We start from the raw sequence: 17,517 nt of genomic DNA on the forward strand, positions 1-17,517 counted from the left end.
CCTTTTATTAGGATACCTTTAAGAATTATCAGAAATAAATAGGGAGCTTCTGAGCAGAAACTGAGTTGTCACTCACACATACTGAGTACTAATCTGGTACTCAGATTAGTGGCCTCATCTGTACCACAAAAACAGAAAGGGGCCTGGAGAAATCTGGGGTTACCTTTACACTCCTGAGCAGGCCTCCCACATCACCACAACCAGTAAATGTGTTGAAGTCATGGCATCAGGATTTCTGACTTCAGTTAAATACCACAACTCAGTTTTGTAAAAATCAATCTTAAAATACTTGTTTTTTTTTTTTAATACTTGGTTTTAATCTTTATTCTCCCACTTTTAAAAATAGCACATGTTGCATAAGTCTCACATTATCAAAGACTGAAAATTTCACAGAATCCCACCCTCAGAGATGTATTATTCCAGGTTTTGGGGGCCATATAGTAGTAAACAAACAGACCAAGTGGAATTCTACTACCATTAGAATATATTCTATTCTCCTCTTGTGCAAGTTTTCAAACAGTTCTGACAAATAATTCAACTGACCAGTTTCTTCAGAGAGCTTTATGGATCTGTTTTCAGAGAGTCAATCACACAGTGGATGGAAAAACCTCTAAGATTTTCTTGCCATTCAATATTAAATACTTCCCAAGGTATTAGAGGTGAATAAAATTTTTTTAAAAATTAAAAATTTAAAAAAAATTTTAAAAACTTTTTAAAAATATTTATTTATTCATGAGAGACACACAGAGAGAGGCAGAGATACAGGCAGAAGGAGAAGCAGGCTCCTTACAGGGAGCCCAACGTGGGACTTGATCCTAGGTCTCCAGGATCAGGCCCTTGGCTGAAGGCGGCGCTAAACCACTGAGCCACCCGGGCTGCCCTGAAAATTTTTTTTAAAAGGAAATGAATTCAATAAAGAGAAATAAACACTTCAGAAAATCAGGGCAGTTTCTTATCAAAGCAAAAACTACTAAATTCCAGTTTCAGCAAGTATCATAAAATGACTTTAAAATTCAGCTTTGGGAAACAGCCATCCTTTTAACCATTTACTATATCCATAAAAGTAATTCTGAAATCCTTCTCACTTAGTCAACACAAGAGAACACCACATATACATACGGCCACTTAGAATTCCTTCCATTCTAAGTGAAATCAAATGAGAACCAGAATTGCTGCATATGAAAGAAGTGTCCATCAGCAGGGAGTCCAGAGTGGGGGGCTTGGAAGAGATTTCAGTTTTTGCAACTGGTAAAGGACAATTTTGATTCAACCTCCCACAGCTTCATTTGTAATGCTTTCAAAACATCTTCCATCTATTGAATTGAAAAAAAAATTTTCAGATACACATGATTATGATTAAAATCACATATGATTAAATTATTAACATATGTATTGCTAATGAAATTTATGAATATGTTATGCATTACACATGAAATTATTTAGAGGCATAAACTAAATTTTATGTAAATAAGGCATAATTCTATTATCAGTAGTTCTCAACCTCTAACCTAGAGCTCTTTTATACACTCATGGGTATCCTGCCTATCTGGCTGTGAGAAGATATTAACATTCAAAACTAAGGTTGTTTATACCATGAGAATTGAATCAAATGAAATATAGTTCACTAGTTTTAGAATATATACTGCCTTGATTGAGGCATGAAATGTCTTATAATTTTTTTGATTAAGCTTTAGCTTAGTTTATAGTTTGGCTAACCCCCAAAATCAACTTTCCTAACAACTGAAATAAAATAAGCACTCTCTTACCATGAAAGCACTAAGATCAAAACAGATGCCATTCTGAGGATTATTTGTGGAGGAGCTCACTAAAAGAAGTTGTTCACACAAAGATATAAAAAGTACAGAACGGAATTACCTGCTTCAGAGACTTTTCTATTTCAACTCTGCTTTCAAGATTAAAAAGTTCTTTATCTTCTGACACAATTTGCTTTTCCGAGGATCCTAAGATATAACTGAAGTATAGTACAGTACAAAGTTAAAATATGAAAATGAGGCAAATATTAAATTCATGTTAATTAAATAATATTAAAACTCTTTTAAGTATGTTACACTACATATTTGTACTGAGTAAACACAAAATAACTATTTTTGTTAATAGCAACCTACATAGGAAGTTGTGCCACATAAAATCATGTTTTTCTCCATAACAGATTTGTCCAGGTATTCCTACATATTTTCCAATATTCTGAACATTTCATTACTGGAACAAGTTTGCTCTTTTGTTAACTGAGTGGCAAAAGATTAACACTCATAGTTCAAAATTCTATGATTAAAAAGTTTAAAAAGATCCAGAAGAAGCCACTGCATTTTTACTTTCTATAACTTTTTGGGAACATGTGTACTTTCAAATTTGACTTTTAGTAAATAACGTATGGAATCAACTCTTCGTTACTTTGATCTGGCAACTTCAACAGTTATCTTCAAACTTATATTCTGCTCGGGTCCCTGGGTTAGGAGACACTCTGCTGTAGAAAATACGGGATAAGAGAAATATGGCCTGCAAATGAGGAAAACAGGCCCACTGTTGCTAACCCAATAAATCTAAACGGCAAATAAGAAGGTGCTAGATTTCACCGAAGAAAACTTGATTAACTTGCATTTCTTTCTAAGTCTTTCATCACTTGTAGCAACTTCAATGTCACTTCTTTTGTCAAATAAGAACAAGCTTGCTTTGGACACCTCAGTGATTATATTTCTGAAAAATTGCATGGGAGGTGAAATTGCAGAAGCCAATTAACATCCAGTTTAGGAAGGAAGAATGAGATGAAGAAGGAAATGAAGGGGCAGTGAATCATTTACAAAACTGTAAATTGGGGTGCCTGGCTGGCTCAGTCCATAGAGCATGTGACTCTTGGTCTTGGGGTCATGAGTTTGAGCCGACAATGGGTACAGAGACTACTTAAAAGTCTTAAACAAAAAAGTAAATAAACACTTCTAAAACCAGCCAGGTTCCTTGGCATTAAAACTCTGCCCTAAGAGATAACTTTTACCCTAAACTTCAGCTGTTCAGGAAAAAACAACTTCAATACTATAATCTCCTGTGGCAAACAAAGTCTTCTAATGTTTTCTTTTATACAGAAACGCACCACTTTTGAAAGTTTTGTACTAACCCAACTGAATTTCATGCCTTTCATGAAATATTTTCCCTCACTTAATTTTCACACATCTTAGTAAAATTCCCATGGAGATTAAGGGAGCTTCTGTTTAGGCCTGGGTCTTCTATTTATATATTTAAGCCAAAATAGATCTCTCTCCAGATAGACATACATGCTTACAACAATGAGCAATACCTGTTCTATCATCCTTTTGTGTAAGGACTGTAAGAGGCTTACGAGTTTAAAATTTTGATCTACACCTGTCTACTTTCAAACATGGTGGCATATTACAGTTATCAAAGAATAAGTAGCTGAGAAATCATAATTAGGAAAAAAACCACAGTCATATCTTTTCAGGAGAAAATCTAAGGAATTCAATGGGAGTGACAAAATACCTCAAGTAATGAAAAATATAGGCATTCTTTTCTTCTTAAATTGTTCTTTCCTGATATAGGAGGTTTTTAAGCGTCTTTAAAGTCTTGAAGGTCACATCTTTTGTAGGATAAGTGAAAATACATTGGGGTCAAACGAGTTATTCAATTTTGTGTTTCTAACTGAAAAAGGCTAATGAATTTAGAAGGCCTTTAAGCTATCTGAAACTCTTTAACTGACATCTGTCATCAGCCTCCTATTTACCTTGTTTCCGAATATGTACTTGTATAGAAATCTTGGAGAATGAAGGCACTTCCTTGCATACCTCAGAAAAAATAGGCGATTCCTTTTACTAGACCCATGAAAATAGCTGGACTTTGTATTTCTACTTTTTCCAGAATACCAAAGGGACTTCTCTCCTAATCAGTTTTTAAATTCCTAATATTTGATGATATTTTAGGCAGCTAAAAACTGGGGGAGAAAATAAAATGAACGACACGTTTCAATCCACACAACTGCTTAAAAAAAAGTCCTATTGAATTAATTCAATTTTTAGGAAAAATTGAACATATTTTTTACTCTGGAAAAATGTTCTCACCGTGCTTGCTCTTTATCATTTAGAATGTATGATTTTCAAATACCAAATACATCAGGTCAAAACAAAACAACAACAAAAAATCACTGGCTTTATTGTCAGAAATTATTACTTGAAAATATATTTTAACCAAATAGTGTTGATTTAGTTTGGATGTTTTCATATTAATTTTTCTGCAAAAAACTATCTGAGAAATCAGTTATGAGGTATCCATTTGTTTATCAAGCTTACCTTTCTTTTTTTTTTTAAGATTTTTATTTATTTATTCATAGAGACACAGAGAGAGAGAGAGAGGCAGAGACACAGGCAGAGGGAGAAGCAGGCTCCATGCAGGGAGCCTGACGTGGGACTCGATCCCAGGTCTCCAGGATCACGCCCTGGGCTGCAGGCAGCACTAAACCGCTGTGCCACCGGGGCTGCCCTCAAGCTTACCTTTCAATGGCTTCAACACTGAGGCAAAACAAGTCTCTCTTGTAATCTAGATTCTTGGGTGTGCATCTATATACGTAGCCAAGATTGAGTGAGCACCCTGTGCAGTACAAAGTCTCCAGAATGCTGCAATGAAGAAGTGCCATTGTTTTAGCAAAGTAGCAACTCGTTATAACAAAAATCCCATTGTTAAAAATCCATAAACATTTAACATTTAAGTTGCTAAAATATGTCAGTCCAACCTTACTAAGTCATGTGTATAAAGAAGGGGGGTAAATGATAGTAAAATGTTTATATTAGAAATGTAGACAGTTAAGGGCAGCCCGGGTGGCTCAGCAGTTTAGCACTGCCTTCAGCCCAGGGTGTGATCCTGGAGACCCGGGATCAAGTCCCATGTCAGACTCCCTGCATGGAGCCTGCTTCTCCCTCAGCCTGTGTCTCTCTGCCTCTCTCTCTCTCTCATTCTCTGTGTCTCTCGTGAATAAATCTTAAAAAAAAAAAGAAAAGAAAAAATGAAATGTAGATAGTCACCTCGAGGCTACAGTGCCTTAAGCACTTAGTGACATACAGAAAAGTGACAAGAAAGAATACTGATGTGGTGTTTTTCTAGGATGTAAATGCCTCAATCTGGTATTAAGAAAAACTATCTAAAATTTGAAAATAAGATAAGGATTCCACATGTCCTTTCAATGTCATATTGTCCAATATGACCATAGATAGATTTGTTCTATAATGATCCAAGGAACAAACATTTCAGGTTTGTAGGCCATGTGGTATCTGTTGCAATGATTCGCCTCTACTATTTTAGCACAGAAGCAGCCACAGACAATACATAACTGAATAGGCACTGTCCATGTTCCAATAAAAGTATATTTACAAAAAATAAGTGCCTGGCCCATGGGCCATACTTTGCTCTCCTGGAAGGTAACACTGGTTGTTCACTAGTTACTATTGATTAGGGCCCAGACTCTCTGAAGTTAGATGATAACTTACAGAAAGATTAGTAAAATTAATAATTTGTAAAATTACAGATAATTTTAGTCTAGTAAAGACACAAATGTTCTCTGCTAGTAGAAAAGGTAACTTTAAAGGCTGAGGCTCTATTGTCCTGTGGGACATTAACTAAATTTGTTCTACAGAGAGTATCCTCCTCTAAACCAGCTTTGCCATGTTCTGACTGCCTCAGTAATGAGTTAAATAAATCTCTAACACGTTCATCTGTTAGGGTTGCCTTTCTCTTTTTAATTATTCTTTGACCTAACACTTTTCTTCCACTATGGATATGTTCCACATAGGCAACTCACAAATATTTTACTTAATGATTCACGTTCTCTACATAATTATTCCTTCATTCTAGTTATTTCTCAGCTCAGGCTCTGCATATTTGAATATAATCTCCCCTACCAATGTTGACTCATGTCTTCTTTAAATCTTAGAATCCAGGGATCCCTGGGTGGCGCAGCGGTTTGGCGCCTGCCTTTGGCCCAGGGCGCGATCCTGGAGACCCGGGATCGAATCCCACGTCAGGCTCCCGGTGCATGGAGCCTGCTTCTCCCTCTGCCTGTGTCTCTGCCTCTCTCTCTCTCTCACTGTGTGCCTATCATAAATAAATTTAAAAAAAAACTTAAAAAAAAAAAAAAAATCTTAGAATCCAGTCACCCAAATGCCTTGCCAAGCTGATCTATCCAAATTTGCCATTCTATAAATATCTATAATAAACCACAATCAAAACATATAGCAAATTGATGATAACTGAAGATTGAAATCTAGTGATCAGGGACACCTGGGTGGCTCAGCGGTTTGACGCCTGCCTTCAGCTCAGGGCATGATTCTCGAGATCCAGGATCGAGTCCTGCATCGGGCTCCCTGCATGGAGCCTGCTTCTCCCTCTGCCTATGTCTCTGCCTATGTCTCTCATGAATAAATAAATAATATCTTTTAAAAATAAATACATAAATACATAAATCTAGTGATCATAATATAATATACAACCCGAAAGATAGTTATTATTTCAAAAGAATTATATAATTCCTATTGATATTGAGCCACCTGTAATAACTAAATAGCTATTCCTGTTACCGAAAAAATGGAGCCAACCAAGACTCAAACAACATATTATAGACTGCATTATTGTTTACTTAAATATACCAAGAGATTTAACTACTGCAGCTACGTATGGAACAAAGAACAAAATGCCCAATAAATTTTAAGTTCTTACTAGTGATAAAATTAGCTAGATAGTATGACACTGATCATATTATTAAGTTTCCACATGCTTTTATATTTTATATTTTTCTGTATATTTTATATATTTTAATATTTTATATATGTTTTTTATATTTTATATTTCTTAGTAAATAAAGCCCGGGAGGCAACCCTATCTATACTACCAACAGTGTACAGGAAAATGTTCATACTACATCTCAAACCTCATAATCTTGAGGCTGCCATACACAATTACCAAGATTGTGAACTAACGTATAAGGTAGGTGTAATCAGCCAAGAAAAGCTACTTAAATAAACCCAAAATACAAAACACACTGATCAACGGATAGCATTGTTTTATCCCAAATTACCAAAATCAAAGTAAACACCAGTGAAGAATACACACAAACCCATTCATACTTCCAGAGTGATCTAAGGAATGATGACGAGAGTGTAGTTACAATTATTGCAGTGTCTTTCTGCTTTCACCACTGGCAAGGGTTTGGCCAGAACTCACCATTAACGCTGAACAACAATACTGAGAAAGCAGTGCCAGAAATCATGGAGTGATTTTCCGACAGAAATGAGTAAGCATGTGAGAACCTTAACAAATGACAGAATGAACCCAGGAAACAGCACGGCTACCTTTACAACACATTTCTGAGCCCCAGAGGGCTCTTGCTAACCAGCTACAGGCAGCTCAGGCAACTATTCCATAGGACAGGCATCCTAAGGCAATATGGTTATCTCCTCAAGTGTAGAATATGGGACCTTAGTCAATGTCTTGAATTTGAATTTGTGTGGCATAAATGATGGGTTCAAGAGACACACATAAACAGGACTAAATAACACTGGCTCACAGAGTAAGAGTCAGTGCCCCCTTACAGTTCTTATCAATCCTAAGAAGTGCTAGGAAGTCTTTAACACAAACCTCACAGTTGCAAATCTTTTAACAGTGAGAAAACAGACCTTAGGCTCAGATCAGCCAGGCAATAGCATCTCTGCTAGAGTTTAATAACATCTGTTTTCATTGTGGTTCACTTCTAGTTAACAGCAAATGATATGGCAGTAATATTAGATTCCTTTTTAAATTTATTAAATAAAAATCCTGAGTCGGGGATCCCTGGGTGGCGCAGCGGTTTGGTGCCTGCCTTTGGCCCAGGAGACCCGGGATCGAATCCCACATCGGGCTCCTGGTGCATGGAGCCTGCTTCTCCCTCTGCCTGTGTCTCTACCTCTCTCTCTCTCTCTCTCTGTGACTATAAAAAATAAATAAATAAATAAATAAAATAAATAAATAAAAATAAAAACCTTAGTATCCAAATAATTTAAAAAAAAAAAAAAAAAAAAAAAAAAATCCTGAGTCAATGTAATAAAAGCTATGAAGTACAAGATAGCAAAGGTAGTAGATGGATATGGCAAAAATGGTGAAATTGGCCTCAAAATGGCTAAAATTGGGAAGGAAAGAAGAAAAAACAGTTTGCAAGAAGGAAGGAGAGATACAGGCATCATCCTAGCTCTAACTACTAAAAAGTCCTGTGGCTTTAGCAAACTTCTAATCTCCCTAAGGCCTTACTTTCTTCAAATGAGGAATATCTAAGGCTGGTTTTCCAAACTGAGGTCACCTGCAGCACATCTGTCACATCCACATACTACGTGTACTACTATTAATTTAATTCTCCTTAAACAGAGTTTTTTTTTTTTTAAGATTTTTTATTTATTTATTCATGAGACACAGAAAGAGGCAGAGACATAGGCAGAGGGAGAAACAGGCTCCATGCAGGGAGCCCGATGCGGGACTCGATCCCGGGACTCCCGGATCACGCCCTGGGCCGAAGGCAGGCACCAAACCACTGAGTCACCTAGAGATCCCAGAGTAATTTTTTCATTGAAATAATACTTTAGGGGGATCCCTGGGTGGCTCAGCGGTTTAGTGCCTCCTTTCAGCTCAGGGCACGATCCTGGAGTCCCAGGATCAAATGCCACATCAGGCTCCCTGCATGGAGCCTGCTTCTCCCTCTGCCTATGTCTCTGCCTCTCTGTGTGTTTCTCATGAATAAATAAATAAAATATTTAAAAAAAAAAAAAAGAAAAGAAAAAGAAAGAAATACTTTATTTGGATGGATACTCCAGTATTACTTTAAAATGAAAAACCAGGGGAAGCCCGGTGGCTCAGCGGTTTAGCGCCGCCTTCAGCCCATGGTGTGATCTTGGAAACCTGAGGTGGAGTCTCATGTCGGGCTCCCTGCATGGAGCCTGCTTCTCCCTCTGCCTGTCTGTATCTGTGTGTGTGTGTGTGTGTGTGTGTGTGTGTGTGTGTGTCTCTCATGAATAAATAAATAAAATCTTTAAAAATAAATAAACAAAATAAAATGAAATGAAAAACCAGTATTTTTAAATACACACTAGAAAAACATACATGATTATTAATTTGTTTGGTTGTTTGTATATCACCTAAAGTTACTTCATATATATTGGTTAAGACCCGCTTTGGGCAACAATCAGATAAGGGAGAGCCTCCCATTCAGTTTATTGAGGATGCTACTTGTAGCAGTGGGTGGCAGATAATGCCAAGAGCGTGATCCCTTCGACCCTTGGAATGGCAGCACCGGGCTTGGGATCACTGAGCCCCTGTGCTGGTTGCTTCTGGCCTCATGCAGAGAGGCATGTACATGTGTATAAGTGTGACACTAGCATTTTCTATGGGTTACATGACATTAAAAAAATACTATTGATCTAAGGCAACTTTGAGATTTTTATGATACATTTTCTTTTTCTACTTTTATTTTCAGTTTGCTTTAGCACTAAGCCCAAAGACCAAAAAGAGTGCAGTATGTAACTTAATATATTTAGAAATTCTTCCAACACAATATCTAAAAAAGATGGCCATCACTCAAGAATTGATACATTAAAATGACTGATTCTATACTGATCACCATGAATAAAGTCTTATCCCAATTAATCTTACCGGTAATGATTTTATTAAAGATTTTTAGTTGAAAAGTAAACATTTTCTCTAATACACATATTCACACAGATAAAAGCCTTACTCACCAACCATTTTCGTTTTTACGTTTGGATAGTATCTGTTCTTTATCCACAGAAACATTAGAGGAAACACCTGGAGCAAAGTAACAATAATTCATTAATGTGGTTTGCTATAATATACGTGCAGATACTTAGAGAACCTCTAATTTAATTTTTACTTTAGAACTCAGAGAACCAGGGGGTCCCTGGGTGGCTCCGCGGTTTAGCGCCTGCCTTCAGCCCAGCGCATGATCTGGGAGTCCCAGGATCGAGTCCCACGTCGGGCTCCCTGCATGGAGCCTGCTTCTCCCTCTGCCTGTGTCTCTGTCTCCTCTCTCTCTCTCTCTCTCTCTCTCTCTCTGTCTCTCATGAATAAATAAATAAAATTAAAAAAAAAGAACTCAAAGAACCAGAGAAAATAACAGCCCAAAGTCACACATACACAAGGGTGGTTCGAAATCAAATGTACGGAGGTCTTCTGGAAAAAAGATGGCAGAATGAAAGTTATTTCCTTCTCTTCCTTGAAAACCACTGACATTAATAAAATGAGTAAAATTAAGGGGAAAATTCCACTGCCAGTAAAGCTTGGAACAATTGGAACCTCAATCACAGACTACAAAGAATACCTATAAGGTATAATAAAATTGGGATAAAACCAAGAAAGATGCTAAAAGCCAATATATACATCCCTAGATGGTAAGTGCGGAGATCTCTGGGACCTGTACAGAAATCTCTCCTTTAGACCATGACTTGAGAACAGGAAACATTTCCAGAGGGTCCAGGTCCAAGATACAATAAAGGAAGGGACATGGAATGGAAGGAAATGAAGAAGGGACATCACTCCTAAAAATGTCCAAAGCGATTGATTTCACCTCCTACAGTCCCCCTGAACTGGGTGAATTCCACCTTCATCAACCCAGCTGCCCAAATCAGAAAGCAGGGCATCATCCTTTATTCTTCATCCCCTCCATCCTGATCCCCCATATTCCACTCCACTGATAAGTCCTGTCAATTCCACTTCACACATTACACTTCTGTTCCCAAGCCATCACTACCTCCTCTTGCCCAGACTATTGCACTAGCTCCTACTGACCTTCCACATCCATGCTTATTTTTCCTTCAGTCCTTCCTCCAAAGAAACATCTGGGTCCTATCACCCCCTTGCTTAAACACCTCACTCAATAGAATAGATTCCAGTTCTGAAGAATGGCTTCCAAGGCCCTGAATTTGCTGGCCCCCTCCTTCCTCTCTTTTATTGCCTCCTTCCTCTTCATTCTGCTCTTCAGTCACACAAGCCTCGGGGCCTTTGAACTAGCTGCTCAGTACCTGGAAAAAGCAAAGAGCATGATCCCAGAATTGTACATGTTGTCAAGTTGTCATTCATGTAAAAGAGAACAGAAAGACATTTTCAACCACTCAAACTTGAAGTTTTCTTGGGGATTAGGGCAGAGGTTGGGAGGGTCTACTGATGACGATTAAAGAAATAAACTCAGGAATGAGAAAGCAATTAATAAGCTTTCTTGTATTATTAAGAGTCCTGGAGTTGAAAAATAAATTCATGCACATGTTACATTAAGGCTCAATGACCTGCTATGGCTAGAGAACTGATCTTAAATGTTACAAACCTTGACGAAGTAAAAGTAATCAAACTAACTCAAACTGAGGTGGAAGGAATGGAAGTTAACCCAAGAGTTCATTTCTTTATCTTTCATGGCTGTAGTGGTGAATGGGAGGAGTAAATCGAATGGTCTAAAGTGGACAGTTTTTAAAATTTAAAAACTGATATAGAAAAAGTAAATAAAAAAAAGAAAAAGTAAATAACATAAGTGTTTTTATATATAAAACAAAAAAGAAAACAGGCAAAAAAAGAAAAAAAAGCATGTGACAAGATAGAAAAGAGGCAAGATAGAAAGTACAAGCAAAATGAAAGATTTAACACCAAACATACTATTTCTTGCCTACTAAAAAAAAGATGCTCCTACTGTATCAAAAATCTCAACCCAAGTGCATGCTGTTCTAATGGCAGCAAGTCCGAAAACAATCTAGACTTCTATCAACAGATACAGATCAAGAGGATTAACAGTACTTCCGTTAGAAAAATCACTTAAGTGGCCCTTCGTAGACATTCTGAGCTCATGATACACAGTAACTCACTTAATCCTAACTACCCCATGTATGTACTATCCTCCTTTTACAGAGCACAAAACTAAAGCACAGACAGGTTAACTAATCTGCCCAAGGATACACAGCTATTAAGTGGCAGGTCAGGATTCAAATATAAGCAAGTCCAGAACCTCTATTACCATGCAATATTGCCTCTCAACAAGAGGACACCAGAAGTTCCTAAAAATGTAAGAAATGTCATGTGGAAACACTCAATATATATGCAATTTTTAAAAATAAGAATGCATAAATAGTATCTCAAGTGTGTTTTTTTTTTAATTTAAATTTGTTCATACATGCATGAAGGGTATCTGGAAGGATAAATGAAACTAAGGCATATGAGTGTCAGTGTTGGGGGAGAAGTCTTTTTTACTTGTATACCCTTCTGCACCTATTAAAGTGCAAAGAATCTTCATGGTTACCACTTTGTAGCCCACCCAACCCACTGAACTAGATCTGTGAAGACAGGGCCCAGAAATCTGTTTCAACCAGCTTGCAGGTGACTTTTAGGCACGCTAACATTTGAGGGGCTGTCGCCCGGAGGGTGGGGGAACGAGGGTGGGTGATGCGTGTGGCGGTGTATTCATTTTAATAACTAGTAAAGGGGCTCCCCAAGCCTACTGGCCGCCAGATCTCCAGCAGCTGTAATCTCCTCCAATATCCTTTAATAGGTGCAAAGAAATCCCAATGAATTACCACAGGAAATCGATGTTCTTAGGCTTATGTTTAACAATCGGAAGGGACCCAGCAGTTAATGTCAATGAGCCAATGCATTTTTTGGAAAACAGCAGGTCCCAAAAAGTTCCAGGTAACTGGTGGACACGCTGTTCTTCTGTCTTCTCAATGTTCTATCCCAAAAGGGAAAACATTCCACATAGGTCAATAAATCCCTGGTGAATTTCTGCCACTAAAATATTTCTAGAATTCAGAGCGTAAACTTGATCTTGATAACCACAAGTCCAAGAGGAATAGCCATTTTTACGCCCATTCAGAAAAACACGTGAACTGCTCCCCTAAAGAAATACTACGCAATCAACAATATGAGACAGTAGTGGGAAAACATACAGGTAACTGGCAGAGCTAGTGTTAGAAGCTAGAACTCAAGCTACCTTCTTGACTTTTTTTACTACTAACTCCTTCCTCCCCAATTCTGAAGGGATTATTGGTGCTTTTATTACAAGTTTCCTTTTTGAATTTTTTTTTTTTTCTGATAGTTACGTGTTCTGGCAACTCTATGGTTGTTAACACTTCCGAGAGGAAAGGCATCCGCTAACACAACTAATAAGAGAAGAAAAAATCAAACCTGACATCCCCCTGCAGGAATCAGGTAGCTGACAAGCTTAATTTCCAAATTAAACCAATAATAATATTACTTACCAACTGGCAGCTAGCTAATTACCAATTAACAGCTAGCTAATACCCCAAATGCTTACGGTTTAGTTGGTCATTTTTTACTGAGCAATGCTCACAAAGATGCTGATTGAATCGCTGCTCTTCTGGGCTGGGGGGGTGGCGGGCGGGGGGGAACCCCAGAAAAGGGGCTCATCACTCGCGATCCCAAGGTGCCAGGGTGACCATCCTCCTCCCCTTTTCCCGGGACAGCTCACCTCCCAGATTTTTCTGCTTGTAAAAACCCCGGGCATACTCGAAATAACCCCACCCCTTCTCCTCCCCGGTCGTAGGGTTGCTGCACCCCGGGAAAGAAGGCGGCCCCAGGTTCCTCCCCACCCCCCTCTTCCACCCTCCGCGCGGCAACTGACAGCGCAGCAAGATGCAGTTGGCGTCCTCCTGGCCCGCCACCCAGCTCAGCGAGTCGCCCAGCGGCCGCCTGCAGCCGGAGCACAGAAACACCAGTGGCCTGTCCTCCTCCTCCTCCTCCTCCTCCTCCTCCTCGGCCGGCTCCGCAGTCTCCTCGCGCCGCGTCCCCTTTGCACAGGCCACCGACGCGTCCCCGCTCACGGAGTTCCACATGCTTGTCCACTTCTGCAGCAGCTGGTGACGGCTCGAGTCTTCCGAGAGCCGCCTGCCCCACTTGTCCTTGTCGCCGCCACACGCACAGCTCGTAGAAGAGCATCCTTCCAGACAACCGGACGACCCGACGCCCGCCATTCTTCCAAAACGCCCGCGCCGCGGAGCGTCACGGGAAATGCGCCTCTGCGCATGCGCGGGGCGGGGCAAGGAGGCGGAGGTCGGAAAGGGGCGTGGCCTGAGGGGGCGGAGCCTGAGGGAGATGAAACGGCGGACAGCCCGCTAGTGCGCATGCTCCTTGTCGGGCTGAGCCCAACCGGGTGATCTCTGGGGCTGAGTCAGATTTTCCATCATTAGGAGGTTGGAGCTGCTGCAGATCTGGCGGCCAGTAGGCTTGGGGGGCCGTGTTGAGCCCCTTTACTAGTTATTAAAATGAATAGGCCGGGCAGCCCGGATGGCTCAGTGGTTGAGCATCTGCCTTTGGCCCAGGTCATGACCCTAGAGACCTGGGATGGAGTCCCACATCGGGCTCCCTGCATGGAGCCTGCTTCTGTCTCTGCCTGTGTCTCTGCCTCTCTCTCTGTGTGTGTCTCTCATGATTAAATAAATAAAATTTTTTTTTTTTTTAAATGAATAGGGGGGCAGCCCGGTGTGGCTCAGCGGTTTAGCACTGCCTTTGGCCCAGGGCAGAATCCTGAAGACCCGGGATCGAGTCCCACATCGGGGTCCCTGCATGGAGCCTGCTTCTCCCTCTGCCTGTGTCTCTGCCTCTCTCTCTCTCTCTGTCTCTAATAAATAAATAAAATCTTAAAAATAAATAAATAAATAAAATAAAATAAAATAAAAAATGAATAGGCTGCCCCACGCACCACCCGGAGAAGAGGATTTAGGAACACAACTGCTCTCTACAGCCTGGTTCCCCCAGCCTCCGGGCAACAGCTCCTCAATTGTGAGCGTGCCTGAGAGTCACCTGCAAGCTGGGTGAAACAGGTTTCTAGGCCCTGTCTTCACAGATCTAGTTCAGTGGGTCGGGTGGGCTACGAAGCGGTAACCGTGAAGCAAACTGGAAAGGCTATTTGCCTTCCCTGAGTTAAATGGGTCAGTACTGCGCCCGGGTTGTCAGGAGAACCAAGTGGATAGGATGTGCTTGAAAATAGTTTAACTGTAGTGTGCCGTGTCCGTGTTAATTAGCCTCCAATCCGAGGAGAATTGCCTTCCCTCCTACTTTTTTTGGTGTTCAAGGAAGCCTGACCTCCCTGGACTGCTGTTCTCAAGCACAAGAGTATCTCTATACAACATTGATAGAACCCACATCTGTTCTTTGAGCAGGTGGGCAGTAACCTCTGATTTCAAAGGGGTGATCTCCTTGCCTCAGACTGCAGGTTCTTATCGTCAACACCTAAATTCTGTGGTGGGATATCACAGTAAAGAAGGAATGCAAAGGTGCTGCTTGATTAGTTTCTCACCCATGCACTTTTGCCTTGGTAGGTCCATTCCCCTATTAATAATAATAATTGTTATTATACGAATTACATTTTACAACTGTAATGCTATAAAGATGAATATATAGATATTGCATACTAAAACATTTTCTTGGGACACCTGGGTGGCTCAGCGAGTGGTTTAGCGCCACCTTCGGCCCAGGGCATGATCCTGGAGACCAGGGATCGAGTCCCACGTCCGGCTCCCTGAATGGAGCCTGCTTCTCCCTGTGCCTGTGTCTCTGCCTCTCTCTCTCTCTCTCTCTATGTCTCTCATGAATAAATAAAATCTTTTTAAAAATATATTAAAAAAAACATTTTCATTGACCTTGAAGTTCCTTTTTTTTCCTTCTGATTTTAAAAGAAATTAAAACATCCTCATGGGGCTGTAAAAATATCACAGGCCCGAGGCACTGTACCTAATGGAGAAGTGGGCCCCAATGCAAAATGAATCCCTCTGTAATCACAAGTATGTTTGTATTATGAATATGAAATATATAGATCCCCCACAAAACCATATTTTATGTGGGGACAAATGCTTGAGTAAGATGACCTTGAACTCAGTGGTGGCAGGTGCTTCCTGAACAACCATTCCAACCCCTTCCTCTTAGTTATACAGCTGGGAGATTTGCACAAGGTTGAGTTCAACCCTCATGTCTGCTAACATCACTCTCAATTCCAGAAATGGATCCCCAGAAGCTTAACCCAATTAGGTAACCCATCTCTCTTCCACTGTCACTGTGCAGTGATGGCCCCACCCAAGACCTGAGTCAATCAGCACACTGTGCTCTCTTGGTGATAAGAATTGGTCAGTTGAGGGCAGCCCTGGTGGCGCAGTGGTTTAGCGCCTGCCTTTGGCCCAGGGCGTGATCCTGGAGACCCTGGATTGAGTCCCATGTCAGGCTCCCAGCATGGGGTCTGCTTCTCCCTGTGCCTGTGTCTCTGCCTCTCTCTGTGTGTGTCTCTATGAATAAATAAATAAAATCTTTAAAAAAAAAAAAAAAAGAATTGGTCGGTTGAACAACTCTACCTAAGTTGCCAGGTTTTGTCCAGTCAGAGCAAATCTCGGGACTCTTGTTCACTGGTTGAAGGAAGAGATGTCCTCTTTGCTCCCTGGGTATGAACAAGGAAACACATGCCTAGGTTGCTTCAAGCAGCCATCCTGAAAACCTGGGGAAAGGCTGAACAAAAGAATCACAGAGTAACTGAGCATCCAACCTCTGGACTCTTTCAGGTAGGTGAGCCAACAAATCCTCTTTATTGTGGAAGAGAGTTTAGACTGCTTTGTATTATCTAGCAACTAAAAGTGTCTGTAATGGTCTGATACAGTATGTTAAGATTGAGATTTTGACTGGGACTCCAGGGTGAGGCAAAAATGACATACCACAATGTGCATGAGACAGATGGCCGCCCTCCCCTGGGGAGATCTCCAGAGTGGATGTTGGAGAATTAATTCCTTCCTGTTCTTAAACCTCCTCCCACATTTTGGCAATATGAAGGACTGGAGAAAATGGTGGCCAAGATGACTTCATAAGAGTCAGGTTGTTGAGCTGTTTTAGTAGCACAACAAAGATGAGCCAGATAGGAACTTTGCTGGTTCAACCTTCCCACCTAGAATCTTAAATTCTGCCCAAGGTAACCTGGAAGGGTGAAGACTCTCCAGCAGTGAGCATCCAAGTATGGAAAGGCCTCTGGAGAACCAACCCAAGGGGAGATCTTCCTGGGTCATGGGTGGGCAGCTGGGGGTGGGAGTGCAGGGAGTTTCTGAGGGGCCAGGGGAGAGTTGGCTCTAACCATGCCAGGCCAGAGAGTGCAAAACCAGGTTATGATAGAACCAATTAAAGCAAAAACTGTTTAGTCCCCTTTGTTCCCCATTTCAGCCTAGGAATGGAAATAGCAAGGAATGGATAAGGTGAGAAAGAAAGTAGAGCCAGCCACACACCCTTCCCACACTAGAGGAAGGTGTCCACCTAGTGTCCCACCTGGGGAAGGAGGTTACAATTCTTATCCTGGAGAGAAGACTGAAGTGGTGATTAATATCTTGGACTGGATACTATCATTCTGCAACTGAAGTAGCTGCATAACTGTTTACTCCCTAGAGAATACACTCAAATTGCAATAATATAAGGAGGGTTTCTTTACAAAGTGTCAAACGAGGGATC

At 40.5% G+C, this 17,517-nt stretch overlaps 1 protein-coding gene across 2 annotated transcripts; it reads right to left on the minus strand.

Annotated features, from left to right (window-relative positions):
- Positions 1–699: 699 nt before the first annotated feature.
- On the minus strand, positions 700–14,065 carry MIS18A (MIS18 kinetochore protein A). Of its 2 annotated transcripts, XM_025449827.3 has the most exons (5): positions 13,667–14,063; positions 9,771–9,837; positions 4,515–4,637; positions 1,876–1,972; positions 700–1,313 (listed from the first exon to the last, which is right to left on the minus strand). In XM_025449827.3, the coding sequence occupies exons 1-5, from the start codon at positions 14,013–14,015 to the stop codon at positions 1,233–1,235; spliced, it is 717 nt and encodes a 238-aa protein (XP_025305612.1). In that variant the 5' UTR covers positions 14,016–14,063; the 3' UTR covers positions 700–1,232. The 2 variants fall into 2 exon arrangements, with proteins under 2 accessions (XP_025305612.1, XP_048960495.1); XM_049104538.1 differs by lacking the exon at positions 4,515–4,637 and having other exon boundaries at positions 13,667–14,065.
- Positions 14,066–17,517: the final 3,452 nt, after the last annotated feature.

Source organism: Canis lupus, chromosome 31 (assembly GCF_003254725.2).
Source record: "Canis lupus dingo isolate Sandy chromosome 31, ASM325472v2, whole genome shotgun sequence".
Lineage (NCBI taxonomy): Eukaryota > Metazoa > Chordata > Mammalia > Carnivora > Canidae > Canis > Canis lupus.

Excerpts from the sequence above, each read along its gene's own strand:
- MIS18A (XM_025449827.3), bottom strand. The coding sequence starts at position 14,015 with ATGGCGGGCGTCGGGTCGTCCGGTTGTCTGGAAGGATGCTCTTCTACG. Across the intron at positions 9,838-13,666 it reads CAACTGCATCTTGCTGCGCT|GTGTTTCCTCTAATGTTTCT; the intron begins GTCAGTTGCCGC and ends ACTTTGCTCCAG. Across the intron at positions 1,973-4,514 it reads AGTGTTGAAGCCATTGAAAG|TTATATCTTAGGATCCTCGG; the intron begins GTAAGCTTGAGG and ends ACTATACTTCAG.